The sequence below is a fragment of the Bolinopsis microptera genome, chromosome 13, assembly GCF_026151205.1.
Source record: "Bolinopsis microptera isolate Bmic1 chromosome 13, MBARI_Bmic_1.0, whole genome shotgun sequence".
Classification (NCBI taxonomy): Eukaryota; Metazoa; Ctenophora; class Tentaculata; order Lobata; family Bolinopsidae; genus Bolinopsis; species Bolinopsis microptera.
The window spans coordinates 12,090,844-12,106,142 of NC_087084.1; the positions used below are offsets into that span (position 1 = coordinate 12,090,844).

The following is a 15,299-nucleotide window of genomic DNA, read 5'->3' on the forward strand; positions in this document are numbered from 1 at the left end:
GGACTTGTTTGCCGGATGTTTGCTCTGAAAATGTTCGATTTGTAAATTCATGTTTAGTGCTTGCCACTCAACCTATTCATGGAGATTCAACGGTCGATGCCAAGGAAAAGAGCGTCAAATTGCAGCACTTACTTGTACTTGAAAAGGTCTCCTCCTAGTCATTGGAGTGGCGTCCACTACACAATTAATATTAATTAATGTAATCAATCGTTATCTCTGGAGCTTTCTGCTTTTCTGGTACAGTGCTTCAGGTATAAAGACTTCAGTCTTCACAGCTCTGTTCTTAGTGCTTGCCTTAAAATGTGCCAGTATAGTAATTGTTAAAGCTCTCATTCTCAGTCTCACAGTGCTCTCAGAGCTCTCATTCTCAGTTTCACAGTGCTCTCATTCTCAGTCTCACAGTGCTCTCAGTGCTCTCATTCTCAGTTTCACAGTGCTCTCAGAGCTCTCATTCTCAGTCTCACAGTCTCACAGTCTCACAGTCTCACAGTCTCACAGTCTCACAGTCTCACAGTCTCACAGTCTCACAGTCTCACAGTCTCACAGTCTCACAGTCTCACAGTCTCACAGTCTCACAGTCTCACAGTCTCTCAGTCTCACAGTCTCACAGCCTCACAGCCTCACAGTCTCACAGTCTCACAGCTTCACAGTCTCACAGTCTCACAGCTTCACAGTCTCACAGTCTCACAGTCTCACAGTCTCACAATCTCACAGTGCTCTCAGAGCTCTCAGTCTCACAGCTTCACAGTCTCACAGTCTCACAGCTTCACAGTCTCACAATCTCACAGTGCTCTCATTCTCAGTCTCACAGCCTCACAGTCTCACAGTCTCACAGTCTCACAGTCTCACAGTCTCACAGCCTCACAGCCTCACAGTCTCACAGTCTCACAGCTTCACAGCCTCACAGTCTCACAGTCTCACAGCTTCACAGTCTCACAGTCTCACAGTCTCACAGTGCTCTCAGTTCTCTCATTCTCAGTCTCACAGTCTCACAGTCTCACAGTCTCACAGTCTCACAGTGCTTGAGGTGCAAATTGTTCTTTCGCAAGTTATTTCTACGATGGGTCGATGGAATTCAATGTGACGTTTGATTAGCTTGGTGTATCGTAACGTCAATTCCCAGACATTAGATTGACATGTCAACGAATAAATAGTGTCAATAATCAGTTTGGTCTGTTTTGGTTAATACGGTATCTCGAATCGAATATGTTTGATTTTGTATAGCTGCTTCTATAAAAGTATAAACGATTTGTTTGCTTGCATAAGGTGGAAGTACATAGGAAATGTAACTAATCTGATCGAAGTACATCACTTGTCTCTACATGACCTGAATTAATCAAAGAACCTTTCCCCGCACTGCGGGTATATGACAAGAAGGCGGATCACAAGATACTCACTTTAAGAAAACATAATGAACTATAAGTAATAAACTTTCATTTTAAATTATGTCTACAAGCGTCTATATGTTAAAGTCAGTATCATGTGATCCACCCTCGTGTCCAACCTTCTGGGAAAATACCTCCCTTGTGTCCTATGTCCTCGTGTCCTCCGCTATTGTGCCTACCGCCCTTGTCTTCTCAACCCTCGTGTCCGGTTCCCATATATTAACATGGAAACGAAAGTCTTCCTTAGATTCCACATTGTCACATCACTATGTTTTGTTTCAAATTTACACGTGATTAGATCCAATTCTTCGAGCTAAGCTTTACCTCAACTAGACTGTTGAGAACATCAAAAAAACTCCTTTGTTCATGTTAAAGTGATTCATGTGATTCGCCCTCGTGTCCACCCTTTTAAGAAAGTACCGCCCTTGTGCCCTACGCCCTCGTGTCCTCCGCTCTTGTTTCGCCACCCTCGTGTCCTTCGCCCTCGTATCCGGTTCCCTCGCACCATATCACATATAAACCTACGACTTCAATCAGGAGGAGTCGTATTCGTCAGTTGTGGTTTTGCTTGCTTGTTCAGTTTCTGCCAAATAACACACTACTTTCAACCGAAGGCTTTACAATAACAACTGCATCATTACAACTGTACAATGATTCAAAGAAGCAGCTGTAATACCTATATAGTATGATACATGCAACAACCAAATATCTGTATGCAACGTTGCTGTTACGTTAAATTTAAATCGCAGAGGGAGAAATTATCCTGAAACGTTTAAAAATGGTTACATAACGTCCAGTTAATGAGCATATCCCTATTGTCTATTTATAACTGTATAAATTGCAGCATGCACTAGAGATCCTCTGATCAGAGTTTATTAGCTTTCGTTAGGATTACACACAATAACCGAAGACACTTCTCATAATTTGTAATGGTTTCGTAATGTCTAATGTCTGACCTTCGCAAACTATTTTTCATAGCTTCCTCTTATAATCTATCACACTCGAAATTAGCGAAGCATTATATTCCGGTCGATTAACAGTTCCAAGTCCGAAGATTGCATCAGTTTAAACCATCACAGCTGAGAGTTGAGACACTGAGACAGCTCTAATGATAATTTACGCTTATATAATGCCCATTAGATATGGATTATTCGTCAGGTTGTATGCCTTTGATATTTTCCTTTGCTCACAGGTGTATTCGTGCTCAAATCCTAAAATTGTATAGCAAGCAGAGATGCGAATCATAAGTCACAACATTTTTAAGTACCATGTCCGAGTTAAACCTTTTGTTTCATTATGATTTATGACCTTTTCTTTGAATATTCAATGCTTTTTAATTATTTGAGGATTGCGAATGGATTGCGCATGATTCTCCTCTCTTGTGCTAGCAATGTGAATCCTGCATTTTTTGACATAGAGCTTTTTCATTGTGTTGCAAATAGACTACAGTCCATAACAGACAAAACTTTAAATTGTTTTAAAGTTTTAAAACACAACGCAGCAACAAGCAATTAGCATAGTAGATACAAAGACATTGAACGCACCCAGGGGTTTAAATATAAACGCTTCACTACCGTCTACTCTAACAGCTGGAGATACGACTACTGTCACTGAGTAGTGAGTACTGTGTAGTGTGAGAACTCTGTCGGTGTCTGGGTCCACGAGGTCACATCAGAGGGGTGTCTGGTAGATTACCCGGGTCCCCGAGGTCATATCAGAGGGGTGTCAGCTCTACTTTTTAGTTAAAACCGGACACATGTCAACAAGGAATCCGACTCTTTGCCCTGTGTTTCAAGCGCCAAAGTCATACTTCTAACTGTTTATAACTCCGCAAAGTTATTATCACGTGTTATAATGTATAGGCGTTAAACAGACTTCGTCACGACTAAAACACCCCTCTTGTGTTTATTTGTTGGCCCGTTAGAACTGTAGAAGAGGTTTTACTTTTTGACTGTTCTAGGTTTTCCCCCGTACACCTGTGTGAGCGTTTTCCTTAGCTTTGCCGGTTGTACCTTGTTCAAGCTTTTACATTATCACGTTTTGAATTAAACCTGTCAATTTCTGTTAGTTCCTGTCAATTTCATCGAACATTGAACAATCATCGATGTAATATAATTCAAAGCATTTTCAACAGCATGGATTAATTATTAATCGATCCATAATAAGCAGCTGAGATTACCATTTTGCAAACGTTTTGTGTCAAAGAGTTCATCTAGATTTTCGCACTTGAATGCACGTAATTTAACCCTTAAAGCTATGGCAACGCCTCCAGGACAGTTCGATTGTTCAATGTTCACCTGGACGGTAATTAGACAGGCATAATATAAGAATCCTACAGCGTCCAACTTGTCCCAAATTGTTATTTGGCTTATGACACACTATTCTGGCCCCCTCTCAATTACTAACCTACGCTATAACACTAGCTGTACGTAGTAGCGGTGTGACATTTACTAAGCGTTGTGTTAAATAATTTGTGCTTGGGTATCACACGGCCCTGAGCTTTGCCTCTTGTCTATTGTATGCACTAGGACGTGTGCTGCACTCGTCATTGTCGTATCATACGTGTAATTTGGTGCAGTTGCAGTATTAAATTTAATCATGTTTCAAATCTTAAGGTTAACAGTAATCATGGGTATGACCACAAAATGGGGAGACTCATGAGGGACAGATGATTTTTAAAGTCAGATCTTGAAAACAATGAGGAGAGGCTCGTGTCCGGATGTAATCCATCTCCCACCCACTATATCAACTGTACTACGAAATAGATCTCGGAGCAACGAAGATCACGAAATTGACGACCCAAATTCTGAAATGAACGGAAGAGACTTCCCAGCTGTGAGCAAACCACTTTTCGGAGCAACCACCCTCTCCACCAACAACTCCCTCTCTGATCCAGCTCTCTCTGGTCACCTCAGTGTCCCAGACAGAGACTCGGTCACCAGGACATTCTCAAACCCTGAACAGAGCCACAATGGTCGACACACACGACCCAAACACAAGGTGTCTCTCAGTAAACAGTTCTGCAACTTCAGACCATGTGACGACACCATCCTGGAGGAGAGTGTGCTCCAGAATGAGGCTACCCAAGAAGATCTGCAGCTGGGTATGAGAGTCAGACGACATGCTACCTCGACCCCTAACATTGGGAGGCAGTGTGAAGCTGAGAATTTCTACGTAGACGCCCCAACATTCCACAGTCTGAGGAAAGGATCAGAGCCTGCCAGGCCCCCTGATCATGGTGTTGTGAGTCACATGAAGCGGTATTCTATTCAGATCAACCACACGCTGGAGAACTTGGGCCACAGATTGCTTGGAGAGCGGAGCAGCAAGGACGATACTGGCAAAGTGAGTACGGGTTATTGAGGGTTTCTTGGGATATACAGGTGTTATGTAACAGGTTGGAAACTGTAAATTATAGGTAGAGAGAAGAATGAAAATCTTTGTAAACTTTATTGTTGCATGTCCCTCGACATATAAGTTGCAATCGGTTATACTAGCTTGATTCGTACGGTGTCCTTTATTTATTACCAGGCCTATAGATACTATGTGACAATTGTGAGTACAGGTATATTGGTCACGTGACATGTCGCGCTCTGGCAGCTTATTAGCACACAGACACGCGGATAGAGGCTTCCTTTGTGGGACAACCGGACAAAGTCGGGCATCTGAAACGGTCCTTTTTCCGCGGGTTGAAGTGAGAAGTTTTGGTTTATTGGTTGTGTCACGTTTATTGATTGTCCCTTTTTCGTTATCTCCGGTTTAATTCTTATTTATCTTTTCTTTAAATTTTATTTACCTCGGCTGAATCAAAATTGTGGAGGAAAACATTTTTTGAATGCGTCAAGTTTACGTAAAATTTGAGTTCGTCTTGTCGGCTTCAGATCGTGAAATTGCACGATAATTTCAATCAACTATACCCAGGATGCGCTTATTACCACAGATAATTACCGCATCTTATCCTGATGGGAGTATAGTACAGACCGCCTCACAGTTTTAGTCGTCAAGCACAACCTGATTTATACAAACCCAAACTTCAATCCTGAAAATTAAACCGGCATAATCATCTAAACTCCCTCACATCCAGATCAGGAATTAGTGATATTCACACGGAGTACCCAATGCCAATATGTTTACCGTATTCACGTAAATGGTAAATCTACAAAATCCACCAAGTTATTATATGTCTGTTAACTCCACCGATAGGAACGGTTCACCACGTAACAGCCACGGACGGTTTATTAATTAATTAATGGGGAGAGAACCGCGGTTAATGAACCCATCACCTGCGGCACAAGTTTGTCAATCTACCTCCACCTACTTCTCCATTTGCACGTGTAATGATCGTGCAGGCGACGACCAGATCTCATCCTGTCTAGATTATTTTTGTCCTACGTTTTCCCCTTGTCTCTGGATTCCCTGCTCCTCACCATGTTCACCATCTTCGACAAATTTCTGATGGTAAGAACCAGTAAGCTAGGTTGTTAACAGTCGGGACGAAAAGGCGATTAGGAAAATCCAGTTAGGCCAACTGGGGTTTCCTTCTTGTTATGAGCAGGAGGCACGTTATGTTAGCAATAGCTAGCCCATATTAACTACCTTCATGTACGAGGGAATTAGTAGCTGTTATTACATCTTTATTAAAGTTGGATATTTTGTGAATATTATCCAAATTCCGACACTTTGTTGATTTTCTGCGATGGGAAATTATTGTTACTCGAATTAGTCAAATTCGCCATCTCGCACAGTTGTGATCATGATCATTTCGAATACTTATTTAGATTGAGCAATCAATTTAATTAAAATAGGCGCGACCTTAAGGCCCAATTTTGGATTAATCACTTTGTGGAAGTTAAAGTTTCCCAACTATATATTATAGCTTTATAGTTATATGAAAGTATGAACTATAGTTACACCATACTCATAATCATACTCTCGGAAGTGCAGTACAACTATAATATCCAAAACATCTTTATTTCCGACCTCGATAATTATAATTTTCCAAATTTGCATAGTCCGACAGTGACTGTTTATTTTGTCAACACATATTTTCTTGAATTTTGGATGCATTCAGTTTCTTGGTTATTGGTTATTGATCGTATTTCTTAATCTAGTCCGGTTGATTTTATTTCTATTGTTTTGCTAAGCTCTTTTTTCGGTATCTGATTTTTCAAACGTTTACGAGATCATACATAAAAACTTGATATGGTTAAAATGAATAAGAGACATCACTATTAAACCATAAAATCAGGTGGCTTATGAACGGTGCTCTGCCCAAATTAGAACAAACCAAGAAATATTTCCCGGATATGCGACGTCACGTCAAGTGACGATGGCGTCACGTCAGGTGACGATTATGTCACGTCAGGTGACGATGGCGTCACGTCATGTGACGATGACGTCACGTCAGGTGACGATGGCTTGCTCACCAGTAGTAAGACAATTGATGGTACACTAGGAAATATTGCTCGCTCCCATCATACTTCTACCGTATTACATGAAACGGGATAGGCAGATTATATGGAGCTCTCACTAACGAGCTAGAACAAATTTGTCGGAAAATTATTTCTTTGGGATAAAATTTTGGAGATAATCATTTCTTTGTGGAGAGAATCGGTTTCTGTTCTTTTAATCTGTAATCTCGCACTTTGAACGCAGAATTATTGGTCGAGTATGTTCATGGTGAAAACATTTTTCCCGTCATTATACTGGCTTGTTTAAATTCAAGATGAAAAATAATAACGAATGTATATTGTATAACTATGTATACTTCGCAGATCTCCAAAGTCAATAAATTAAGTCGTCGATCTATAAATTTTACTTATATAATTTGTTCTTCATGTGTTCATCTTTTGTCAGCTGATGTCCAGTGCTTAACTTTCTTTGAAAAACTGAGAATGGCTTCTCAGGTTTTCAATCGAAGTTCGAATTATATGAATCACGACGAGACCAACTTTAAATTGAAAATTAACCTAACAGAATCTGTTCTAAACCTTATTCTTAAGCTACACATAGAAATACAACGAAATACAGTTCAAGTTATTTAAAAACTATATCAGCAGACTCGACTAACTACACAGTTTGACGGACCCGTTGATGAAAACTAGACTGACTCCACAGGGATGAATGGCAGGCGAGGAAGAGACAGCATTCAGACGGGAAAAATATATCGTGTCCTTTGGTTTAAAGATCATTTCTGTTGCTTGATTGTTCATTGCGTGCCTGTTTTAGTTTTTGAGTCGTTCAAACTCCCTTTACAATTACATGTCCTTTGAATCAACCAGAATCATTTCAACCTATCCCTACGAGAATTCTGCTAGGGTTAGTGAATACTGATTTGGTAATTGGTATTTTGTAATCCATCTGGTCTCTAAAAAGCATTATGATTAATGCGGTTCCAAGTTCACGAAATGGTTCTTGTTCAAATCAACAATAATCTTGTTTAAGCACTATTTGACAAGTTTATTTGTCACTTTAAGATTCATGACTTTCTATTTCTAACGTATATTTCTAATATCGAATGTTGAACTTGAAATGATTTGATTAACAATGTTTTTGTTGAAGATATCAACGAAGCTGGCAAAAAATTTGTAATTGCAGAAATCCCTGGTCTGTGAAAATTATATGGCTCTACGAACTAGACCCATCTGACATTTTGTTTTTAATTTGTTTTTAATTTGTGATGCCTGAAGTCCCAATACCTTTTCACAAGTTTAGTGCGGCTATTGAAACTTTATACTGGGAATAACCAGTAAAAACATTTATCCGACGACATGTCAATAAATTAAGTCCCGTTGATAACAAAAAGTGTTGAACTAACCAACTATTAGTTATTACGAATTTGTTTTGACTTTCATGTATTACTATAACAACTTTACAGTGATTATTTAGATTACAGGGAAACTGTCAAGCTTGTCCGGATATCGTGTTAACAGTTTGAACCCATAAAATAACCTGAAAATCTCTCTTGTTACGTAGCAGTGCTCTGAGAGCCCTCTCTTATTCCATTGTTAAAACAAATTCACCAGAGCTTCCTTGATGCAGGTCTTTTAAATACTTTGGGTGGCTTCTTCGTCAGCGAAGCATAATTAGGCTCTGAAACTACAACTGTGATCTTGACTCGGAATCACGGCGTAGATCTCCTCCATGCTGCTACGAGGTGATACGAAACCAAAGTATCAAAATAGTGCTGGTTGACAGAAATTGTCAAAGCCTACTCGTTTTACCATCGTCATATAGCGCCATAGGTTACAAAACATAATTGGTATGAATACATTCGCTTGTAGCTGGTAGAGCAGGTCTAATTCGTGCTTGCTCTGTTGGTTACATCGTATTGGTGGCAGCAGATTTCCTGCTTACCCATTGGCCAATCAGACAATTAGACCAACAAAGAGAGAGAAAGTGAGGCATTTCACTGATACAGTGAAAACGTGGCCATGGTTATTTTGCTTATAAAGTTATAACACTTCTTACACTGCTTCTAACTGTGCAGTTTTGTAGGCCACCCATCATCTAGAAATTAATTGCGACTTAACAGCAATGGAAATTAATGTCGTTTACAATTGTAATAAAATTACCGTTATTGCATTGTCATGACTTCTTCACAGTTTAGTATACGTGAACCTGATATATTATAGCTAAGCTTATATATTGAAGAAAGAGCTGTAATATTTGCATTAATAAAACTTTATATTGGTTGATACTATCTTTTAACTGGTTAGTGCTAATCAACAGCTGCCGTATTGCACGTACTGTCATTTTGGCACCGATGGACTGATTTATATTCCGTTTTTCAGCTTTTGTTATTTTTAACGACGTTACATTTTCGAGTAAACCAGAACAGATTCTAATCGCTTTCGTCGGGAGAAATCGATGTCGCGTGATCTTTGCCTTATATCGTTAATCGTTATGCTGCAGTGCTCAATTAAACCACATATTCTATAGCAGCCATGAATCTATATGTACACTAACCATTCTGTGAGCCTCGATCTACGTCTAAAATATTCTGTCAGTATTTTCTTCCAGGCTCTGCATGTTCAGCTTCACGAACGATTGTTTCATTATACTCACAATCTATAAATACGAGCACATGCAAGTAAAGATCATGACGTTAATGGTCCATCTACGCTAGACGTTTACATTTGCAACCTGTATAACCATTTCTGCGGAACCACTGAATCATGAGAAATCTAAGTATCTTAAAGTTTTGTAAATGGTCGGATCGGTGTCTGAGTACCCTGAGTACACATTTCAAAGCTTGAATATTCTGAACCTTGCCAACAATTTTAATAACAACTCCTTTCCAGAATTGCCAACGTTTAATTTAATGGATCACATATAGTCGGGTGCTTAGTTGTTCAGCTCTGCGGATTAATCCAGAGCTTGGCAATTTTATTTCTAGAATGTTCCTTTCTATAACTGTAAGAGCTTGCTTTGTATCATCTCCTCCTCACAACTTTATTCTCCAGACTTGGCTTCTACATAAATCTTATAACCTCTCAGCGGAACGTTTCTTAATATGCTCTCTTATAAAAAAGGTCGGCCTACAATTATAGCGGCCTACAATTTGGGTACAGCAGATACAATGAAATATATTAAGAGTACAGAGCATTACGAACCAGCTGGTGCACCTGTTTAATGATATATGCCAAGCTAATCGCTCTACAGAGTTAGCCAACATTCTACATACGATTATACTCATCTAGCTCGTAGTTGTTATGTAGTAGTTGTTATATTAAGTAGTATCACTTTGAGTACTGAGCCTATCTTACTCACTTTACATCATAAGTATAACCGCAACCAACTGTACTGTCTTAAGTATAAGGTTCTGTTCTGATTTTGAATGTGTCCCCGCGACGGTGTTAAATGTTTAGGGTTTTATACGTCTTGGTGCCTGCTGAGTTTCGTGTCTACTAAATTAGCACACTGTCACATCGCGGTGTTAAAATTACGGCCGTGAAAGGTAGGTTTAATAAAAGGTCTGCATTCGCACCATCTGGCTTTTGTTACCCCATAACCACTAATACTGGATCTTTCAAAAAAACCGTGCGGACTGCCTGTCTTTTTATAAAAATGTAACACTATCTGTAAGATGTAAGATATTGGTTCAGTCGACCGTCCTGCTGGCTTGCTTTGTTCGTGCGGCGAGGTGGAGTAATTTCGTGTGACGCTGTAACCCCCCAATATAAAGATAACCCGTTATAGATCCTGTGATACTGATTAATTATGTAAAAATCTCTGTTGTGAGCTTTATTGACAGGCCCGGGAAAATTCTGCTGATTGTTGGTTGCACTGCTTGACACTAATAGCCCGTGTAGTTTACTGATAATTTTCCTCTCGTTCTACGGTATTGATACAGATATATTGTGTATTGATATATTGTTTATACACTCAAGGTTTCATTGACGTTATCCAGCGATAAAAACATATTCGTGACATTAAATTGATGGTCCGTTTTGGTCCCCATTTTTGCTTTCCTCGGCACCAGAAGACCACGGAAAAGTCCGGATAGTCCGGAAGAATGTACGAAGAAATGTCTCGGAACACACTGTTTCCGGAGTATTACCAGCCGTACCGACGACATAACGGGGGCGGTGTTATAGTCGCCCAGAATAAGGGCTTCAAGAAACATAGACGACGCGGCATCGTCATGGTGAGAGTTTTAAAGTCTCGATTTGTCTTCTATATAACTCATTGTTTCTAACGTCCCCAATAAATTTAGAATGATATGATCGATTAAAAATCAGTATTTTTATATCATCTCCTCGATTGATATTTTAGCTATAATTCTTCTTTTAAAAGTTTTGACATCGTTTCTTTACTGGAAACCTATTTTACCTTTCCTGCTTTAATATAACGGATGCACGTTCATAATTAATATAAGGTTTAGTTTAACAAACATTTATTTATATTTCCATTCGTACATTATACAGTATTTCCGATTTCGTGCGGCTAAAAAACAATATAAGGTTAGAAAAGTCTCTCAAATTAGGAAATTAAGATGTTCTTAATTGTTCTAAAATTATAAAATATTGGAGCTGTCATCTGTTTCACATTTAGCGTATCCAGCATCACTTATAACCTGCACGATACAAAATCTGCAAATCTCTTGTCCAGCACACCCCTACACCATTGTTCTGCAATTGAATGATGAATCATTTATCGGCTTCTTCTTGACAACTAGACAAAAGCATGCAATTGTCCCACAATTGTCCCACATATTATAATTGTCCCATATATAGTGACCTCCTTATCTCCCTCGTCAGGGTTAGATCCGGATAATTAGCGATGTAAAGAGAATCATGAACTTGGACAGATGCACCTTAAAGGGCTCCAACGTCCAAGCATCGGTAATGAAAGCAAATGATCTAGCATTTATAAAATTTGGCTTACGTCGATCGATAGACATCTATACTAGATGAATATTTAACATGAGGCAACCAAATGTAAATTAAAGGAGAGTAGATTGGGTGGGTTGATAAATATATTCACAGTGTGTATTGTGTAAGGCTACAAGCCTCCTCCAACCCCGCTAATCTACTTCGTCTATTGTGGATAAGAGTCCAAGCTCTTGTTGCTGCTCCTCTGCTACAACACTAACCATTAGGTGGTGGTCTGATTAACCGCGCCCACGTGCATACTCCCAAAGGTATTAGGGAGGCAATATAAGGCTTTTGTTTGTCACTCAGTGTGAACGTTGCAAGGCATTCGCCTGCCTGTTTTCTTGGTATCTCGCAAAGATAGTAGTCAAATTCCTTGGATCTGTGACCTGTGTAATCAATTAGAGGTCCGAATAAATTACCAAAGTTTCTGTTTTGTGAGCCACGTTGTGTGCTGAAGAAGACTAAGCTAGCTACGAGTTGGTATGAGCTCCAGATACGTGGGAGGATTGAACTGGAGACCTCAGAAGAAGAATTCCCTCCAACAGCTGTGTCTATCTCACTGTTTATCACTTGTGGTGAGAACATGATATTACATTTTCTCCCAACTCATCGAAATATTCTTAGTTTCTCGGATTTACAAATTTTGGGTATCATTAGTTAAAAATAGCCATGCTGATCTCAGAACACACACTCACAGGCATAATTCTCGAAAATCTTGGATTCCTGAGTTAGATCGTGCAGGACTGGTGGCCTAAAAGTAAAATCTGTTCTAAATTAGGATTAGGCCACTCGTCCATTTTTTTAATATACCTAGGTAGGCCAATAGTTCAGTTAGGCCACTAGCCTCTAGTTTAAGTAAGGTCACCAGACCGAGTACTGCGTCCAAGTTTTATAAAAGAATATTTGGTTGTTTGAAGTCTATAACTGATCACCGCAGCGAAACTTGCCAAATTTTCAATTTTTTAAATAACAAATTAGCGTTATTGTCTAGTACGCGCTACATGTTAAACGGATGTTTTTTGAGGTGGTGATTAGTGCTGAACCCTTATACTCGGTTCACATCAGCACTTTCAAACGGGGTAAAACTCAACTCATCGTTTATAGTGTTACCAACTTGTTTTCGCTCTTTCAGCTGGTCTTGTTTTCAACAGCCGGCTTTTTAGCCTTTATAGTTATACGTTTCCAAGAAAAGTTTTTGAACACACCATCGAACATAAATCGTTTTGTTAACACTTACCGGTTGTCCCAGTTCTGAGGTTCAACTCATGAAATCTGGAAAATATTTGTATGTAGTTCAACTACATGCAAATATTTCCCAGGTTTTAACCTAAAAAACTGGAACCAATAATTCCACTGTTCAAGTCATTCATGTGGCACGGCTACACTTGTTCACGTGTGTCTTTGCAAGAGTTACCATCTCGTCTAGACGGCATTGCAGTAGTGTAATTATTTTATTGATTGATTTCTTTGTTTCTTCATTTTTTAATAATTTCTTTCTTTCTCTCATCTGAACAATGTATAGTTGGTACACTTTGATAAAGTTATCAGCGTCTATTTCAATTAATTGATGGGAATATACTGAGTACTGACATGAAATTGTTTGACAACTCCAAACCACCTAGTCATTCTGGCGAAGTTAAATCAGTTAAGTTCTTGCTTCTTCCATTGAATGGGCCTATAAATAGACATTAACCCGAAATCGTTAGCAACTGTATAATACAGCTGTTTAATTGGGAATGATTATCCAATTATTACTGATTAATTAACATATAACTGGTGGTATACTGCGATCCGGAAGCATTTACTCCACCTCAACGACTGCATGAACAAGTCCCGCGTTATTCTCCTTTTTATTTTGTGTGTTGTTTAAACCGGTCTAATATGCCCATATATGGTATTGGGCGACTGACGTGCAGCTGATGTGACATTTATAAATTCGTTTTTATAGGCCCGTTTGCTCGTTAACTCAAACTGTTACAAAGTTAAAAACTGAATTATCGTCTCCAGTGTTATCAGCTTTTATAAGTTACTATTTCGCGGCTGTTAACTAATTTGCAGTTGCTATGCATACGCTTAATAATATATTTTATGTTTAAGTTAAACATAAAATATAAGCAGCTTGTAATGAAATTATTTGTTTTCTGGTTCTAATGTTCCATTATTCTTTCCTAAACGCTTTTTGATGACCAGCTTTGTTCTATAGCGTTTTTTTCGGGTTGATTATTGACAAATGCTACAGCAAAAAAGCGAGTGATGTCATCAACCAGATAATAACCAGTCCTCCTGCAGTTTTATCAGAACGTTTAGAGCCTTAGTAATAGCAGGACAAGGCGCTTTTTTCATGTTAATTGTTAGTTTAAAAGACGTTCCGTGAAGGATAGCAATACACCATGTCTATATAGTGTTGCTTATCTGGTTTTGTCTTTGTTTTGTCTTTTTTTTGGTCTTTTTTTTGTCTTTGTTTTGTCTTTGTTTTGTCTCTCTCATAGGAATATAATCAGGCACATCTTCTTAATTATAATCTATAAATTTTCCGCAAATAACAGTGCAAAATACCTAACAGTACACATCGCCTTTGCTATGACGTCACATCACACGGTGTGAAGAAATTGCAATCAGTCAAAACCTTGTTTAAAGTTTTACCGGTGGATATTTTTTGGCTTCTCCAAAACACATGCAAAACTCCTTTTTGTGTCATCACTACTCAATACTCAGATCCCATATGCCAATGTGTCTGTATTGCATATAACTATAACTTATAAGTCAGAATAGATGTATTTCTAACCTTTAGTTTGAAAATATTTGGCACTCCTGCTACATAAAATGCTCTCATGTCTATCCGTGTCTTGCACTGCTGTAATGTACCCTGGAGTTCATTGTCAGTATTCTTTAAAAGGTATGATAGCGACTAGAAGTTGTCCTGATCTCGATTTGCAAAGGAATTACTCGCCTCGTGGTGGAAAATATTTCAGAGAGTTAAGCGTACAGTGATTGAATGATTCTTGTTGTCCGTCTTTTGGCTTTTTCGTTGCATACTTAGCGGAGATCAGCCGCGGTTGCTTTTCATCACGGATTATTTTATCGATCTTCTTCTTTGCAGTTTACCGACAATCAAGTCGACCATCTCTAACGGAAATGATATGATATTCAGCACAATTTGTCAATGCATTTACAGGGTTTTGGTAGGCTGTAATCCGGTGTGGAGTTAAGATGCCTTAATAAGTTAATAGGAGGATTACGAGAATTTCAACAGAAGCATACCTTGTTTTGTTGAATTTTACCATAAAATGCTGCAGCGAATTTTTAGTGGCAATAACAAACTTTATTGTCGGGGTTTTGTTTGCTTGCCAAAGCAAATTTCAGAGAATTTTATTGTTCATTCTGCGTTTCAATCATGGCTCAGGTTTTTTCTCGAAATTTTTCGAATCAACAACAATCGTCTCCAGCATCCACGTTATGTCTGACCAAGAATTTCTGATAAGATGTTTCTATAATGTTTGAACTTATTTTTTACTCCATTCCAACTCATTTTCAT

The 15,299-nt window shown here is 38.8% G+C and overlaps 1 protein-coding gene across 25 annotated transcripts in view; it reads left to right on the plus strand.

Annotated features, from left to right (window-relative positions):
• LOC134825055 (transient receptor potential cation channel subfamily M member 3-like) overlaps positions 1–15,299 on the plus strand; it is a 76,529-nt gene that overhangs the window by 30,810 nt on the left and 30,420 nt on the right. For 4 of the 25 annotated variants that reach the window (XM_063837153.1, XM_063837154.1, XM_063837152.1 and 1 more), the window contains exon 1: positions 4,002–4,730. The exons of 19 other annotated variants lie outside the window; for them this stretch is intronic. In XM_063837153.1, coding sequence (XP_063693223.1) covers positions 4,083–4,730 — 648 coding nt within the window. In that variant the 5' untranslated portion in view covers positions 4,002–4,082. Of the gene's footprint in view, positions 1–4,001; positions 4,731–12,071; positions 12,340–15,299 lie in introns of those variants that run through there. 2 more of the 25 variants (XM_063837169.1, XM_063837171.1) reach the window with 2 other exon arrangements.